The 18,236-nt window shown below is 32.6% G+C and overlaps 1 protein-coding gene across 1 annotated transcript in view; it reads left to right on the top strand.

The window, feature by feature from the left end:
• FBXO33 (F-box protein 33) overlaps positions 1-16,257 on the top strand; it is a 49,846-nt gene extending 33,589 nt beyond the window's left edge. The window contains exons 2-4 of the mRNA XM_051978068.1: positions 6,456-6,566; positions 11,375-12,060; positions 13,762-16,257. Coding sequence (XP_051834028.1) covers positions 6,456-6,566; positions 11,375-12,060; positions 13,762-14,033 — 1,069 coding nt within the window. The 3' untranslated portion in view covers positions 14,034-16,257. The remainder of the gene's footprint in view (positions 1-6,455; positions 6,567-11,374; positions 12,061-13,761) is intronic.
• The last annotated feature ends 1,979 nt before the right edge of the window (positions 16,258-18,236 follow it).

Raw genomic sequence — 18,236 nt, 5'->3', positions numbered from 1 at the left:
GGTTGACTAACATACCCATTTTGAGCTTATTATCTTGGTATTAAAGTTGTGAAATGTTCTATGCCAAGAGTCTTCCAATTATAGTTTCCCACTAGATTACTATCGCTTCTATATATTGTGTGCCTAATTTGTTTCACTGATCAAATATCCTATTTCCTATTTGGCACCAAATTGTTTCAACAGTTACAACTTTGTAGTATAGTTTGAAATCTAGTACTGCTAGGCCCCCTAACTTGACTTTTTTTTTTTTTTTAATTGGCTCCTTTAATACTCTTGATCTTTACTCTGTAAAGTAATGCTTTGATATTACTTTGATATGGTGCTGAATAGTTAATTAATTTAAGTGTTGTCATTTTTATTATATTGAGTTCTCTTACCCACAAATAATTAATATTTTTCCACATTTGGATCTGCCTTATTTATATGAAGTGTTATATAATTGTATTTATATGGTTCTTGTCAATGTCTTGGCAGGTAGAATGTCAAGTATTTATACTATTTGTGTATATTTAAATAAAATTTTCCTTTCTATCTCCTCCTGATGAGTTTTATTGGTAATAATATTGGTAATTACCAATTAAATTCTACATTTCAGGAATAAAAATTTTTTTACCTCCCTTCATACCAGAGTAGAAGTCTAAATTTTTTCTCTTATAGGTTGTTTACAGTACCTTATTGTAAAATTTGGGTTAAGTACTTGGTCATTTAGGCTCTCTCATTTGTTAACCTTTGCCTGTCATCTGCAGCTTCTGTGAAACTCTCCCATAATTTCCATTTAATTTTCCTAATTAGTTTTCCTAATCTTGAATCAACCCCCACATTCTTGGTATAAATCCAGCCTAGTCATAGACCTGGTCCTAGCATATCTTCATAAAATATTTTTGCTGTAGTCTCCTTGATGATAATTAAAATTTTGTATTAATGTTCTTAAGAGATACTGTTTTATGGGTTGTTATTGTTGTTGTTGTTGTTGTTATTTTTCAGTTTTGTTGGTCCCTTATTTAGATATTGAGATCATGTATTTGTTGTAGAAGGAATTAGTGGGATCCCTTCTTCATATTTTGTTTCCAAACAATTTATATAATATTGTATTAATTTTTTAAATGTTTGGTAGCATTCATTTGTAAATCCTTCTTGAATTTTTTTTAATTTGGGAGTTCATTTTTTGGCTTGTTCATTTTGCCCCATAACATAGGTGTGTTTAAATAGTTTATTTCCTGTTCTCTTAAAGTGGTTAATTTATATTTTTGTTACATTTAGATTATTCATTTTATTGGCATATAGTTGGACAAAATAGTTCCTTAATAATTGGTTTTATTTCCTCTTCATTGATTGTGAACTCATCTTCATTTTTAAAATGCTAATAGTAATTAGATAATTTTTCTTAATCAAATTAGTTAATGCTTTATTTTTGTTGTCAGATTTTTTTTAAATCTTTTTAAAATTCTCTGATTATTAATGAATTTGGTCTCTTTATATTTTTGCTTTCTCTGATGTTATAATTACCTTTCCTGTCTTTTATTTCAGCTGAAGCATAATAGTTTTTATTCCAATCCCTTATTTTAACTATCTTTGTTTCAAACCTGTTTGCATCTATGGTTAGATTCTGTTTTCTAATCTGTTCTGTTATCCTCTTATTTTTTATGGGTGAATTTGTTCTGTTTGCATTTTATGATTGATGTTGATGAGGATAACATTCTCTTCTTTTATATTTATCCTACCTTCCTTTTTTTTCCCCTTTAACCCTCTTTGAGTCTGTTTTGCTTCTAAGTAATATTTCCCTTAATCTGTTTCTAGTTGGAAGTTTCAGCAGACAGCTGCTGTTGACCTCCTGGAAGCCTTTGCAGGTTCAGAGCATTTGAATTGCTGACTGAGTTATTACTCTTTGGTCTTAAGATATTACTCTCCATTTCAGGGATTAGAGCAACAAGGTTTCTTGGAAGTTGTTTTCAGGGCAACTGCTCCCATTGCCCTGGATCTGTGACCCAGTATTGGATAGTAGGAGATAGAATTTTCCTTCACACACTGTTTTGCTCAGGAATACCTTCTGCTTCCCTTTCTGGTGTCCTATCTTGGCCCTCTCAGTCTTTGGAATTAAAATACTCCCTGCCACTGCTGCCATGTGCTATATACCTGGATAGACTTTCCTCTCCCCTACCAAAAAAATCAAACCTGGTATATTCAGACCTTCCTATCCATCTCTGAAACTTCCTTGAATGGGAAAAAGGCCTCCCTATGACTTAATTCTTTGCTTTTCCCAATCATAATTGAATCTGTTGCATTCTCTAGATCTTTGTTGAGGACATATGTTGAGCTAGCTTTTACTTCTTCCTCTCTACCATTTTGGCTCTGCCTATCCTTCTTCCTATAAAATAGTGTTTTATTGGTGATCTCATCTGCTCTTTGCTAATGATTCTCAAATTTGTTTATCCAGCTCTAATCTCTCTGCACTAATATCTAATTTCACATTTGTCATTGCATATTGGACAACTCAAACTGTATGTCATGTAGACCTCTTAAATTCAACATGTCCAAAATTGAATTATAATATCTCTTTCCCTTCCCCCACCAATTCTCTGTCCTTCCAGACTTCTGTATTGTTGCCAAGGACACAACACTTGTCTTCTCAGTCACCCAGCCTCACAACCTAATTTCATTTTTGACTCCTCACTTTCACCTTCCCAGACTCATATCCAATTTATTTCCAAGGCCTTTTGATTTCACCTTTGCAATATCTCTTAAATACACTCTTCTCTCCCCTGAGTCAGGGGAGAGACTTTATATATGGACTATTACAGTAACCTGCCTCAAATCTCTCTCCATTCAGGCCAGCATTTTTATTCAAGATACCAAAGTGATTTTCCTAAAGCACAGGTTTGACCATGTCACCCCCTATTCAATACATTCCAGTGACTGTTGCCTCTAGAATCTGTTTCGTATGCAAAGCTCCTCATAATTTAGCTGACTTCCATGTCTATAATGCTTTCCCTCCTCATTGATATTTTTCAACTATTTTAAATTTATAACACACCAAGAAGATATTCCTTACTTTCTTCACCCATTCCATCCAGCCACATTTCTCTCCAGCTCATCTTTGCCTTCTCTGGTCTAAACCAACCTCTCTCTTCATTTTCAAACATGGTCACTACTTTCACCTTGCTGGTCAAAAAAATTGCTTCTTTAAGCAAAGTAAACTCAGGTTGGTATAACTAACAAAGATAGTAATGTCCTAACACTGAGAAATATTATAACATTTATGAAGAAGAATTAAGAGCAAAGAACATTTTTATTAATTGTTCTAAGTTCTATCAGGATGAAAGCTTCCTTTGCCAAACAGAATCAGATCTAAGGAATAAGATAGAAGGAGCACCAAATCTTTTGTACATATAATTCTCCTTTACAAAAAAACATTTAGTGGCTCCTTGTTGGGTCTAAAGTTTTTAGCAATTTTTAAAGGCTTTTTAGTATGAAGATAATAAATTCAGCAACTAGTTTTCTTTTCTTTTCTTTTTTCATTAACTTCTTAGTTTATTTTTTATTTATTTTTTTTTAAATTTTTATTTAATGATTACTTTATATTGACATTATCCCTTGCACTTGTTTCTTTTCCGATTTTTTTCCCCTCCCTCCCTCCACCCCCTCCCCTAGATGGCAAGCAGTCCTTTATATGTTGGATATGAGCAACTAGTTTTCTGAAAAATAAAATGTCAGTTAATTTTGCCCAAATAAAGACATAGCTCTATGATAGTTCTTAATTTTAGCTACTCATAAAGCTTACTAACTAAGAGTGTGAAGGTGGTATAATTCATCAAAACTTTTAGAAAAAATGATTTTAGAAAACTTTCTGATGTTTTCTGATGACTGAGTCAGTAGTGTCATTTTAGAAAGGCATATTTGTTGGGATTTTTCGATTTGTAAACTATTAAAAGATAGAGATGCTGACATGAGGTCCCTTAAAGTGGGACTTCTTTGATCCATTTTATAGTTTCTGGTTTGTAGTTTCTCTAATCCTTATTATATATATTTGATTTTTAAGAGTTTTGATTGCATATGCCACCTGGGGAATATAATTGGATTAGTCTTGCTTACTATAATACATGCTTACACAATTATTAAATAATTAAAATCTATTTGTCATTATTAAGGTCTTTGTGTAATAGAAGTTTATTTTTATTACATTATAGAATCCAAATTACCATCCTCAAGTAGAATCATGAGGATAGGAGGGAAAAAACTGAACACATCCCTAAAACCATCCTACTAGCTCTCCTAATACCTTGAAAAGATTTACACCCATATCAATTGGCTCCCAGTGTTGTTTCTTTAACTTTCACTGATTAAAGTAGCTAACTTCATAGATAAATGCCAATCTGGGGCCAAATAGCCTCATTTTGAATTTAGAAATAATTGAATTTAGGAGGCTGAAAGAAAAATAGTGCCTGCAGAGGATTAGAGAAACACTATTTTTTCCTTTTCTTTCACCTGTCTGCTGGCCTAGCTTGCCTCCTTCAGGGTTAGGACAGAATACTATTCCATCATTTCCTCCCATTGGTCCCTTTGCCTAAACTTAAAGGAAACTTCCTGAAGCTAAACTGTATTAATATTAATAATCCTGCTGAATTCATTCAATAGTGATTAACAAGCTTTCACCAGTGATCTTGAACCTCTAGCTCTCAGTTATATAAATTCCATTTGAGGAATGGAAGGGCTAGTGTCACTAAATCATAGAGTAAATTGAGAGGAGTAAGAAGATAAAGTATAAGAATACTAAAAAGGTTGGAGGGACCAGGTTATAAAGGACTTTGAACACCAAAAAGGATTTTATTTTTGATCTTGGCGGTAATAGAAAGCCACTGGAATTTTCTTTTTTTTTTTTTTTTTAGTAGGGGTTAACATGGTCGTATCTGTGCCTCTTTTTTTTCTGTTTGATATTGAAATGAAGGATAGACTGGAAAGAGATATGAAGCAGAAGAGAGCAACCAGCAGACCTAGTGATGGAGTAAGATGGGCATAGACAGCACAACACATCTATCTGCCCATCTTGAGAAGGTAGAAATGACAGTATTTGACAGTAGATTGTATATGTGGGATGAGTAAGAGTGAGGAATTGAGTATGATACCTCTGTTTTTGAACCTTGACGGTAATAGGAAAGTTTGGAAGTTAGGGAAAGGGAGGCAGCGGGGGAAGGTGACATATAAGAATCATCAGCATACAAGTGATATTTGAGTCCATGGGAATTGATGAGATTACTAAGGGAACTACACGAGAGGAAGAAGGAGAAGAAGGCTCAGGATGGAACCCTGGACAGAAATAGAAAGTTGGAAAACCATCTCTGGAGCTGCCTTACCACAGCTTCTCGTCTCCATCACCAGAATATATAGTAAAGAGTATCCTTTAATAAAAATATTTTGGACACTTAAATTTGGGTAGGAGTTTCCTTTTTCCCTTTTCTAGTTTATCACATTATCACTTATTTGGAAAGCTTTGTTACCAAATGCAAGAACTGAAGTGAGTAGTAGAAAGTGTTCAAATATTCTCATTTTTTTTTATCTCCTTGAATTCTGAGAGACCTTATTTCCTTATCCAGTTTAATTACATGTCATACATCTTCTGTATAACATCTAAAATATTTTTGGTCAAAGCCTTTGGAAATTGAGGGGAGGTGGGCTAGAAGAGAGGAAAGAACAAGAAGTTGTCAAAGAAGATAAAATATGGATTGTATAGAAAGAACTCTCTAAGTGCCAATGGAAGCTGAAAATTTAACATTGCAGTATTCCTATACATTTGAAATTATAGCTATTAATAAAAGCAAACTTTAAATTTTTCTTTTTTCCCCCAAAAAAATCCTATGAATAAATCATTGCCCTCTGTATATATACCAATTAGGAATCTAACAAGCAGTTTAGAGCTGGGAAAAAACCATGGTAATAATATGGAGAAGTTATGATGCTGCACTATCCAGTGGAACTTCATATATAAATGTATCTTTTGGAGTAGTTTTGATCTTTTTTTAAACTTCATGATCTCAGTATAGACTGAGGAGATGAGAGTTTGGTCATTTTAAAATATTTTAAAAGAAACAAGCACTTTTCTTTTTGCCAAAATGAATTTTTCTAGATTTTCCAATATTCCATATGGAAAGTGGTTTGTGGAAAGTGGAAAATTTGATAAGCATAAGGTAGGTAAAACAAAACACCTCATTAGTCTTTATAATGTCACTGGAACAAAATTAGAAGGAATGATTTGCAACTGAAATGATAGGAAAAGGTAAGATTGTTATCATCTGCAATATTTCAATTCCCAAATCTAATTTTTCTTGATAGGAAATTGACTATTCTAGTCTTTTAGACACTGAATTTTTTCTTGTCCTGAAACAATGAACTGAAGAACCTAGGTTGTAAAAATTCCTATGTATAGAGCAATTCAGGTTATAATTTTTTTTTTCCCCTTGTAGGAACCTCCAGAAGTTTAGTCTTTTTGGAGACATAAGTATTCTGCAACAGCAAGGAAGTTTATCAAATATATACCTCAGCAAGGTGGACCCAGATGGCAAAAAAATTAAGCAGTAAGTTAAATAATTTAATTCAATTCAATATTTATTAAGCACCTACTGTGTATAAAACTGTAGAGATTCAAAGTTTAGGTCCTAACTTTTACCTATTTAGTCCTTTACCTATTTGATTTAGTTTTTACCTGCAAATAATTACCATAGGTAAGGAAAATGTTGTGCTGTATAAGCAGGAAGCCATTACAGAATGAGAGCATTAATATCACTTTTATGAAACTTACCTAGAATGGGACCTTAAAGGATAGAGAGAAATTCAATTATGTGCCAGCACAGTGCCTGGCACATAGTAGGTGCTTAATAAATGCTTGCTGGCTAAACAAGTCAAGAAAAGGAAGCATTTAAATAGATGTTGATATTGGAAAATATGAACAGTGGCATAAATGCAGGAAAGTTTAGTTCACTTATCAAGAATGGTGAATAACCTATTTAGGTAGGAATATTTAGGCAGATTCAAAACTGATCAATTGTCCCAACTGATGGAGTTGTCTTTAATCAATGGATGTGAACTTGGAGGAGGATCTCTATTGGCATACCTCGGGGATTAGTCCCTGAATTCCTTATCATTTTTATCAAAGACTTGAATACAGTTTTTAGAAGGTATGCTTGTCACATTTGCAGAATGCAAAAATCTGAAGACTGAATGATAGAATCACTTAAGATTCCAAAAATATCTCATAGTTTTTCATGATCAACTAAATAGAATGCAGTGAAATTTAATAGGGATAAATGTAATGTTATATTCTTGTACAAAAAAAAAAAATTACTTAACCTGATCTCATGTTACTAATCATGTCAATACTTAGAATAATCTAATTGATGCTTAAGGAAACTTGTAAATTTCTTTTCCCCCTTTCTTAGAATTGTTACATTTAAAAGAATGATTTTTGTAGTAAATAATATTATTTGTTAAAGTATTTATTTTATATAATATTAATTATTAATATAAATATTATTTGTATTTAAATATAATATTATCTATTAAAGTATTTTAAACACTTTACTTATAACCACCTTCTGAAATAGGTGATTCACATTAACTCCTGTTGTACAGAGAAAAAAAAATAAGGATTTGAAAGTTTATGTTAATTGCCTTAGGTCATAAACTAATAAATGCTAGAAATAACAATTGAAGCCAGGCCTTCTAACTCTTTAGATTAAACAATACTCTTTCTACACTGTGGTATTTCTTTTCCAACTTAAACAAATATTTGTTAAACTCTTACTTCATGTATGGCACTGTTAAGTGCTGGGGAGGATACAGAGATTATATGAGATGTGGTTCCCTCTTCTCATGGAGCTTATCGTATAATATATAATTATAAAACAAATGGGTCAGATCAGTCTTGTTTGATTTATTAAACTGCATGTGTAACTAAATAATTTTATACATAAACAGTATTAAACATTGCTGTGATAGACTTTATAACTGAAATTCTCAGAATAATTTGGAAATATATTTCTGAGCAACAAAATCCTTAAGAGAACAATATTGGCAAAAGCAAGGGAAAAAAAGGCTATAAATGTTGGTCATACATTATTTATAAATATAAAAATCTGAGTTTGTTATCTTTTTTTTTTCTGTCTTCCCTTCCCCATCATACTACTCTTTAGAAAATGGAGCATATTGATTATGGAAAATTGTTTTTTTGTATCACAGTTTTACTGTATATTAGCCAGTGAAAAATACAAACTATGGGTCTCAAAACTTGGTCATTGAAAGGCTGAAGTTTGTCGCATTTCTACTGCCAGCAGAGCTAAGGTAGAATAGAAAATGTTGTTGTTTGATAATTTAGTCATTATGTTATAGCCACTGATTTTTTGTGTGTGTGCAAAAAGTAATCAATCTATTTAAGGATAAGAACTAATCTTGTTATAGTGAGTTAATTTTGTTTAGCTTACTAAATTAAAGACTTTAACATTTTCTCTTTGAGCACTGATTTCTTTTCATCCCCATCTATCATAAATTTAACAGTTTCTAGCCTTTGCAAAAGACAGCCATTTTGTTCTTCAGGAATATACCTGTTTCTGTTTTTCATTTTCTTTCTGTATCCACCAAAGAACAACTGTGACCCATCACTTGTACAGCTATATATAAAGATCACTTCCTAATTTTTTCATTATATAGAATAGTGATAGCTTATCTAAGGGCAGGGAGCATGTACCTTTTGTAAAATATCTACTGTATGTCACTGGCATAATCATATCCATTCCTCCATGGTTTTGGTAAGACAGGCAGAAAATGATAAAAGAATTAGAATCTGAGTTTAATCTTTTTATTTCAGATTCTTCTTAGCCTCACAAAAATCCAGTGGTTCTAACTATCATAGCAACAGTGTTCATTTCTGATTGTTTCTTCCTGGCCCTAAAACTGCAAAAAATTTATTTCAAACTTTCTAGAGCAAAAAACTCTTCATACTCTAAGGGAAACAAAGAGAATTAGTGGATAATATTATTAGGAAAGAAAGGCTGACTACCTTTCACAAAATATAACAGCTCATTTGTCTAATGATAACTTGCCTAGCAGCCAACTTTTCAGAACTCTAATAAATACCTGAAAGGGAGCAAAAAAAAAAAAAAAGTCTTAAATAATATATCCCTATTAATAGAGGTGACAAAGTTCACGCATTAATAGAATTTTATTTCATTTCATGCAGTTATTAAATTTAGAACTGTAAGGGATCATGGTAATGATAAAAGTCCAACTTATTATTTTTCCAGATGAGAGGACATTGAAACCCAGAGAGAATTCATTCAGGTAGCCTGTAGCAGAGCTGGTGACACACAGATCTTTAACTCTATCATTCTTTCTGCTACAGTAGAGCCTTTTCAGAGCAAGTTTTTTCTTTGTGATTTACCCAGCAGACATTTGATCTTAATAGAGAAAAACAATTAAGTGCCTACTATGTGCCAGGACAAGTTTCATTGCCTGATTTTTTTTTTCAAACAGACAAAAAAATTAGAGTAGGTACAATACTAGAGGCAAACATATGAACAATAACAAAAAATAGCTGCCAAAAAATGATACCAGAGAGCTTTAAAAAGCAGACAGTTGAATTCAAAAATTGTAGCCTGGGGATATTTGGTATTGGGACAAATAACCATATGTAACAAATATGTAGACCCTGAGAACATCACTGAATTACAATACAATCTAACAATTATTGTTTATAGTAATAACTCTGAGTCACTAAAAAAAGACCAAAAATTGTTCTGTATGCTCTGTGGAACGAAACGGCAGACTTGATGCTAGAACTAGAGTTCAAATGTCAATTCTGACACTTAATATCATCATAGACAAGTAATATGAAATGAGAGAATTAAACTAGATGAATTCTTAAGTTCCTTCCAGTTCTAACATTATATAATTCTGTTGGTTTTAGATGTAGAATAGATCTAAAGTGTATGTAATACATTTTAGAAAAATTTCAACCCCAAATAGCTAAAAATAAAAAATGTGGATATTTGAAGTAATCATCAGTTATCTGAGAAAATGCACTTGTATGGAATACTTATTTCATTCCCTAATGGGTGATGGATAGAAAAAGTGGCCCCAAACATAAAAGAGCTTTCTATTGTCAGGTGTCATCAAAGTATTATTAGCCCAGAATGTTCTTTGGAAAAATCTCCCATAAGAAGTTTTTTTTTCTTTTAATTGAGTATACTTCTGCAGCATATATGCTTACAAAGTAGGATAATATATTATTAAAATAAATTATTCAATTTAATTTCTCAAAATTTATATTCTTTAGAATATAGTTAAAATTTCCTGGTCTGTTTCAACTAGATAGAACTTAAATCCTGTTCTAGAGCAAAGGGAAAAATAAGCTTGATTTTTCTTAAGTTATTTCTGCATACTACATAGGAAAAAAAAGGAGGAAAGTCCAAATAGATATTGCAAACCAAACTAAAGCACTCATATCAAAATTTTAAAACTTCACATTAAAAGGCCCCATGATATGTTATGGACATAGTGCAATAGGATAAAAGTAATGTTTCATGTTTTTACATGAAGTATTACATTTGAGAGAAGTAAAAAAATTTTTCTCTCTATCTTTCATAGAAACTTCCTAGCGGTTAGCTAGGCATGATAGCACACAGTTATAGTCAGTTGAGAAAATTGAGGCTGGCAGATCTCTTGAGCTCAGGATTTCTGAGCTACAGTGGGCTATGCCAATTGAGTATTCACACTGAGTTTTAGCATCAATTTGGGAAATGGGGACCACAAAGTTACTTCCTAAGGAGGGGGTGAACTGATTTGATGGGTCAAAGCTCCTGTGCCAGTAATCAGTAGTGGGATTGGGTCCATGAGTAGCACCCTCCACTTCTAGGCAGGTGAAGAGACATTTTTTTTTGGTTGTTGTTTAAAAAAAAAAAATAAAAGTAAAAAACTCCTTGAATTTACTGGGTAATTTTGTCTATTTTGTAAACCTTTACATAAATGATACTATCAAAATTATTATTTATTTTTCAGGCTGCCCTCCCCTGTACCAGTAGAATGAATAAAATTGCTCTTTTCTACTATACTGGTATAAAATGTTACTTTCTCAGGGTGAGTTTCCAAATGTCTATTTCCAAATCATCTCCAAATAAAATGTACTGCATCTTAATCATTAATCTTCCATATAGAGGTTAACAGTGGATTGTAGTAGCATCACTTATATGTTGAATAGATGTTCATTTCCTAAACAAGAAAAAATGGATCTCAACCTTGTATGTTGTTTGGCAATTATTTTCTAGAAAGGCAGTGTTTAAGGGATTAGAGTCAAGTGTTAATGGAATTATTGTGGTTTATGTTTTACTTACAGAATTCAGCAGCTGTTTGAAGAAATACTGGGTAATAGCAGGCAACTGAAATGGCTGTCTTGTGGGTTTATGTTGGAAATAGTAACCCCCACATCACTGTCATCTCTCTCAAACCCTATTGCCAACACCATGGAACACCTGAGTTTACTGGATAACAACATCACTGGTAACATCACTCTTATCACCGCAGTTGAATTGGAGCGCTTTGTGAATCTGCGCTCACTCGCCTTGGATTTCTGTGATTTTACAGCTGACATGGCAAGAGTCTTGGCTAATAACAACCATGTGCCTTTGCATAGACTGTCTCTCATAGTACATAATATTTCTCTGATGAACAAGTCTCTGGACAACATGCCAGAAGATGAAAATTGGAAGGCCCTAACACGAAACAGCACTAGCCTTCGGGTTTATATAATGGCTTTTGATATCAAGAGTGATGACATGCTTAAGATTCTTAAACCCAGTATACCACTAGAGAGGATTCATTTTGATAGCTACATCACTTGTGTTTCAGGGGCTGTTGTTGACCTGATATCCAGGCAGTATGACAAGTTCCTCACTCATTTTATATTAATGAATGATGTGATTGATACATCTGGTTTTCCAGATCTTAGTGACAACAGAAATGAAGATCCTTTGGTTTTATTAGCATGGAGGTGCACAAGGCTCTCCCTTTTGGCAGTTCATGGTAGGTATTCCTTTGCAGCAATGATTGTCTTTGGCTATGTAATAAAAAGATCCATTTTATTACATTTGAAAAATGTCATACCAATAAATAATTATTGTTGATTTTTACATTGTCAAATGTGGAATCATATTTTAAGGATCTTTAAACAAGGGAATTTCTGCTTATTTTCATACAATTTCATATTCCTGTCAGCTTAATAATGGTTTTACCAGCCTTGCCTATATAATTTTCTGTTTGGTCAAGTCTCATGACAAGATGATATTCAGAATTGCAGCCCTTTTAAAATAAGGGTATTTTAGATTCAAATTAAAAATGCTTTCACTATGTCAAGGAGTATAGGAAAATTCTTAAACAAATAGCTTGTTTTAGTTTATTGATAGATTTTCATGTAGAGCTTCTATTTTTTGTAATAAAAAAACTAATTTTTTATGAAGACTAATTCTGTATAATTTGTATATTACTTTGGGGTAATTGCTAGTATACATCTATATACTATATTAGCAAATTTGTGCACAATTTTTGTGAAACTTGTGGATTTTTTTCCCTTGAGGGTTATAAAATTACAATGTTTCCACCATTGTTTATCAGTAAGATTGTTCCTTCTTAACTTTTGTTATTTTTATACCTTTTACTGTTGTTTCCCCACCAATTTACTTAAAATCAAAGTAAGTTGAAAAATTCAGATTGTAGAGATTGAGACCTTAGAAAATTAGGGCTGGGAGTCAGTGAATTAAGCCATGAGCCACAAACTTATTGTTTGGTCTTACCAGCAAACAAATGCCCCTAAAAACTGAAAAATTGCATAAAGGAAGAGAGAAAGTATATAAATTTCACTGCCTTATCTTTTAGATAAGTAAAAACAATATATTTACTGTATTAGTACAAATGATCATTGTGCTGACCAAATGATAACCTGTTTTTCTTTTTTTTCCCTTAATGTGAACATCCTCATTTGAATAAATACATTCAGTTTAAAAATTTGGTCAGAAGCATATTTGCTTCATCTTTAATAGTTACAGGATAATCATGTAAGGCTAAAAACAAAATCTGTGAACATCATGAACTTCTTTTAGCTGCTCTTACAGTAGCCATATACTTTTTTTTTCATGTCTTAGAATTTGCCAAGTCATAGAAAATATATTCAGAAATATGCCAAATGGTAGCCAGATTGAGAGTTTAGATACCCAGAAAGAATAAGTGCTGTGTATAATTAATAACATATATTTGAATCTTAGTATTCCATAATTACCAATAATCAATTTCATAAGACTTTTTTTTTGCTATTTGAGAAATTTTATCCCTTAAAATGTTACTATTCCTATAGATTAAAATTATGAGATGAGGCTTAAAAATTCAAAATGATTTAAAAAAATAAGTGAATTGGTCAGTAGCAAATTTCTGAGGTTTTTTTTTTTAAGTTACTAGTAAATTTTAAAACATTTAAAAACATTCAGCGTATTTCATAGATCTTATAAAAACATTGGATTCAGAGAATAATTAAGCTAGTTAAGAACCAGCCTATTTCTTAATAGTTTGTCTAGTCTAGAATAAATAATTATGCCAGATACCACTCAGGCTCTTTACCTCTGTAACTTTTTTGAGAATTTGAGAAAGAATTCCCTTTTTCCTCTATTTCCACTAATATAAGAAAAGGGTTTTCCACATAAGATAGTTTACAGTTTGGTCTCTTGTGTTTTTAAGGTTACACAGTGTGGGCTCACAACCTCATTGCCATTGCTCGTCTTCGTGGCTCTGACCTTAAAGTGCTTGAAGTCACCGAGGAAAGCATTGATTTTGATCAAGGTGAACTGGCTGATCAGGATGTGGATCCCGTGCATAACCTTATTGAGCAGGTATCGCTAGGCCTGGGCCGACCTTGGCATGCTGTTATGGACATCGAATCTCTCAGTGTCTTCACTGAACCAAATCGTCATTTTTATAGAGAAATGCAAAGCTTCAGCGAAGGCGTCTAGCTTTTTTTATTTACAATTCCTGTGGTTACATATGCAAGTAGGGTCTTATTATGTTTTTTCAGTAGTGTGAATTAACCCCTTTGTGCTGTGTTTAATCAGTATTAGCTATATAGAATTATATATGTATATTCTACTTCTTGATCAAAGAACGTAGTCGGGTATTGGTTTAGAAGTTGAAAGTGACAATTTGTAGGGTTTTCACGGTTAATGAATTTGTCTACAAAACCTTAAAGAGATACAAGCTATGGTTGTCTGAGGTTGCTGGCTAACTTTATTTTTCATTGAATGACTCTGCATTTTCATTTTCTTTTTCTATTGTGAGTCAGAGTTCTGTGCTCTGGAGCCAAATTTTTTTTTTTTATACACGTATATAGATTTATCCATAAATTGGTGTGTTTGTATGTAATGCATTATAGTCATGCATTCTAATAGCATGTCATTGATTTTTTTTTTTTTTTGAAATTTCAAAGGGGAGAGAAAGAATTTGATCCTAAATGAGTTCCCTTTAACAGAAAAGCAAAGGCTTTAATTTGCATCACATGTAATAGTTGATATTAACCATTGCCATTCTAATTTTTGTAATATAAAACAGTAAGCTAAACACCACTTTATCTTTTTTTAAAAATTACTTGCACAAACAAGAAAACTCAAATCATTGGATTTTTTTTATTTGCTCTTTTTGGTGTGCTTTAATTTGATCTTGTTGGTGTGCTTTAATTTGCTCTTTTTGATGTGCTTTAATTTGCTCTTCATCCAATTACACTGTTTAAGGTAAAAGTTAGCTTTTAGCCCAGATTTCAAATAGTAGTTGGAAAAGGAATATATAATTCATGGTCAGAACTCTTTAAAAGGAAAATCACAACAGATATAAAAACATGCTTGCAAACAAATATTGGTCGTGAAATCCCTCACAAGTCACTGGATTTTTCTCTGTCAGCGCCTGTGTCAGCTGCCAAAGAGTAGATTAAAAACGAAGAAGTGCCCACATGCTGGCAGGGGTGGGCCAATTTGGCCAGCCAAATACTGCTAGATTGTAATATATAAGGTCGAATTTCGACCTGTGGTACACAGCTGTGCTGTGGCTCAGTCAGCAACCTCAGAACTCTTAAACATGCACCTGTTTCACTGTGAATAGTGAATGTAAAGAAAGGAAAAATTAAAGCTTGTTCTATCAAAGGTATGAGCTGCTATGATGCATGAAGAACATTCCATGACATATGTTTTAAAATCTTGTTATATCTGAGAGGCTTTAAAAGCCAATTTAACTGTTTCAGGGCAACCGCGGTACAGACGTGGTCTCTGTGAGACTTCCACCTGACCCAAGTTTTAAGTGGTACGAATGTTGTGCATTTAATGTTAAAGGACAGTCTGCAATAATAAAGTAAGTAGCCAATGTGGGTGCCCAGCAGTGCTGAGACCTGGCTGCTCTATTGTAAGCTTTGGAAAACACAATTTATGCAACAGATGTCCAGATATGATTCTATTTATGGAAAATTTATATGTGTTTTGCAAATAGTTTTACCATCTCATATTAAAATGACCTTTTGACAGGTGTGCGCTGTTTTGTCTCCAGTGAGCACATACCATGCGGATTTTATATGTACATCAGTAGAGTGAATCCACTGGCACAGTATGTGTATATGCCAGATGTGGTGAGATTTTATCTGATAAATGTGATCAAATTTAAATTAACTCCTGACAGAAACTGTAAGGAAACCAGCTGAATGTTTGACCTGATGACTGATGTTGTATGGTTTATGTTAAATGTATATTCTTTTAAGTAATGAATAAAGCATTAAAAATTGATCATTGTAAAACATTTTATTGTATCAGCATGAGAACTTTTTAGTGTTAAATTGTGTATAAACTTCTGTTATCTCTCATTGTATTTTGATACAACAAAGCTCAAATTCTAAATTTCATCAGAAATGGTCTTTCTGTTAGGCTGGTTATTTTTGTACATTAATTTAAAAAAAATCAAACTTTAGCAAAAATTCAGAGATTTAGTTAAATTTAATTAAGAAGATTAGGCTTAGCACAAACCCTAGCGTGTTATGCATACAATATGCCTTATTGATGTAGTAAAACTTAAATTGTAGATTACAGTAATCTTGATTTTTAGGAATTCTTGCACCTACAGTATATGCTAGATTCAAAACCAATGTGCTTCAGAGAAATGTATAGTATTCTTATTAGTGTCCCACTATTAAATAGATTATAAATACCTCTATTGTTTCAGTTTGACATTTTATATTCTTGGTAGTTGGGATAACAAAGCTTTGTGGCAAACATAGTTCTTACAGCTGTCACTATCTGTTTTCAGAATACATCTTTAACATACATGTTTAAGAATATGTGTTTAACAAAATGGCATGAGTAGATAGGTATGTGTAAAATGTATGAATCTCAAATACTAAACATTTGGAAGAAATTGTAATGATAAAAATGTTCTTCATTACATACTATTTAGCTGTATTTAAACTCACAGTGTAATATTTAATAGTATCCACATGGATGGATCACAATAAGTTCTTAAAATTCAACATTATCTTTGAATAAATTTATTAAATACTTAAATTTCAAATAATTCAAAGTAAAATGGGAAATTAAAATCTCTTCAGATGTTAAAATAACAATCTTCTGTAATAGCTCTTTTATTGTATTCTTTATACTCAAGAATCTCTGCAAATGTTTTCATTTTCTTCCACCAAATACCTTTGTGATTCAGGAAGATGGGGAAATGCTTATATGCTTTATATTTGAAAAGCATATACAAAAATTTAATTTGCTTAATGAATTAGTTTGTGTTAGATCAGTAATTTGCTTCTTTACCCATAAAATGTTGGCTCTTGGCTTCACTTTGAGTCAAAAGGAAATAGCATCAAATATGAAAAATATGCAGATTTTGATCAGATTGTTGGTTATAGAACAAGATGAAAAGAAAGTGGGAGTTATGGATGTTAATGACCTACCTATTCTCTGTAAGAAGAAAACTGTAATATATAGAAGTAATGGTACTATGAGCCATGTTGCCCCTGAATCCACAATAATTGTTCTTCATTCATTTTTTCAGTCACGTTTGACTCTGTGACCCATTTGGGGTTTTCTTGGCAAAAATATTGGAGTGATTTGCCATTTCCTTCTCGAGTTCATTTTACTAATGAGGAAAATGAGGCAAACATGGTTACAGTGACTTGCCCAGGGTCACACAGCTAGGATGTAATCTGAAGTCAGGTTTGAACTCAGGAGGAGTTCCAATTAGCTATCCTAACACCACCTAACTGTCTGAATCTTTCACCTCCATATCTTTGTACTAGATTTCTGCTATACCTATCCACTGTGCCACCTAGTTGCGTCAGTTATAGCTTTATGAGTTCATAATTCTGAGTAAGATTAAAATGTCACAGTTAATTAAAAAAAATAAAACTTTAGCCAATTCATAGATTAAATGCAAAAGACTAGACTGGCTAATATGTTATGGATTTATAAACCTTATTTATATTGATTGGCATCAACCAATTACAAAAGGGTATATAAGTAAGGGGGGAGTAAGGGAAGGAGCATTTCTTTAGCACTTAATAAATGCAATGGCATTTTAACAAAAACTTTGTGAGTATTGTTATCATTCCCTTTTTGCAATTGTAGAAACTGAGATAAACAGAGGTTAAGTGACTTGCCCAGGATCACACAATATTTTGAGTCTGCGTTTATAGCTGCTTCTGGTTGGTCACTTAAGGATGATAAAAAAGCCAAAAGAATTGGCTAAAGGATTTAAAGAATTATGCATTTGTTTATATTCCACTTGATTCAGTTTTTTAGGAGAGAGGCATAATAAGTGGGCTCTAACATATATCAACTATTTCCATTTGTTTCATAAATAATGGCAGCTACATTATATCTCGAGTTCTCAGCATTAAAATAACACCTTACTTCAACATCTAGGAGATAGCCAAAGACTCACAAATAAAGATTTACTTGCTTGGAGGGAGGAGGAATGAAATAAGGAACTGTAGGCATTTTTTTGTGTGTGTAGGTCTACTATTTGACTCTTTCCCTTTGCCTCTTTTCCAGTTTTCTTTGACAGATAAAATCCAATGTTCCATTCCATTTCCCATCCCCACCTCCACCCATATGTCTAGAAGCAGAGAGTTGGAAAATTGCAGTGGGACAGATGTCTGGCTACTTGCTTTTTACTGCTCCTAC

Source organism: Antechinus flavipes, chromosome 2, assembly GCF_016432865.1.
Source record: "Antechinus flavipes isolate AdamAnt ecotype Samford, QLD, Australia chromosome 2, AdamAnt_v2, whole genome shotgun sequence".
In the NCBI taxonomy this organism is placed as follows: Eukaryota; Metazoa; Chordata; class Mammalia; order Dasyuromorphia; family Dasyuridae; genus Antechinus; species Antechinus flavipes.
Note: the sequence above shows the minus strand (reverse complement) of the source record. Positions and strands in the feature narration are given on the sequence as shown.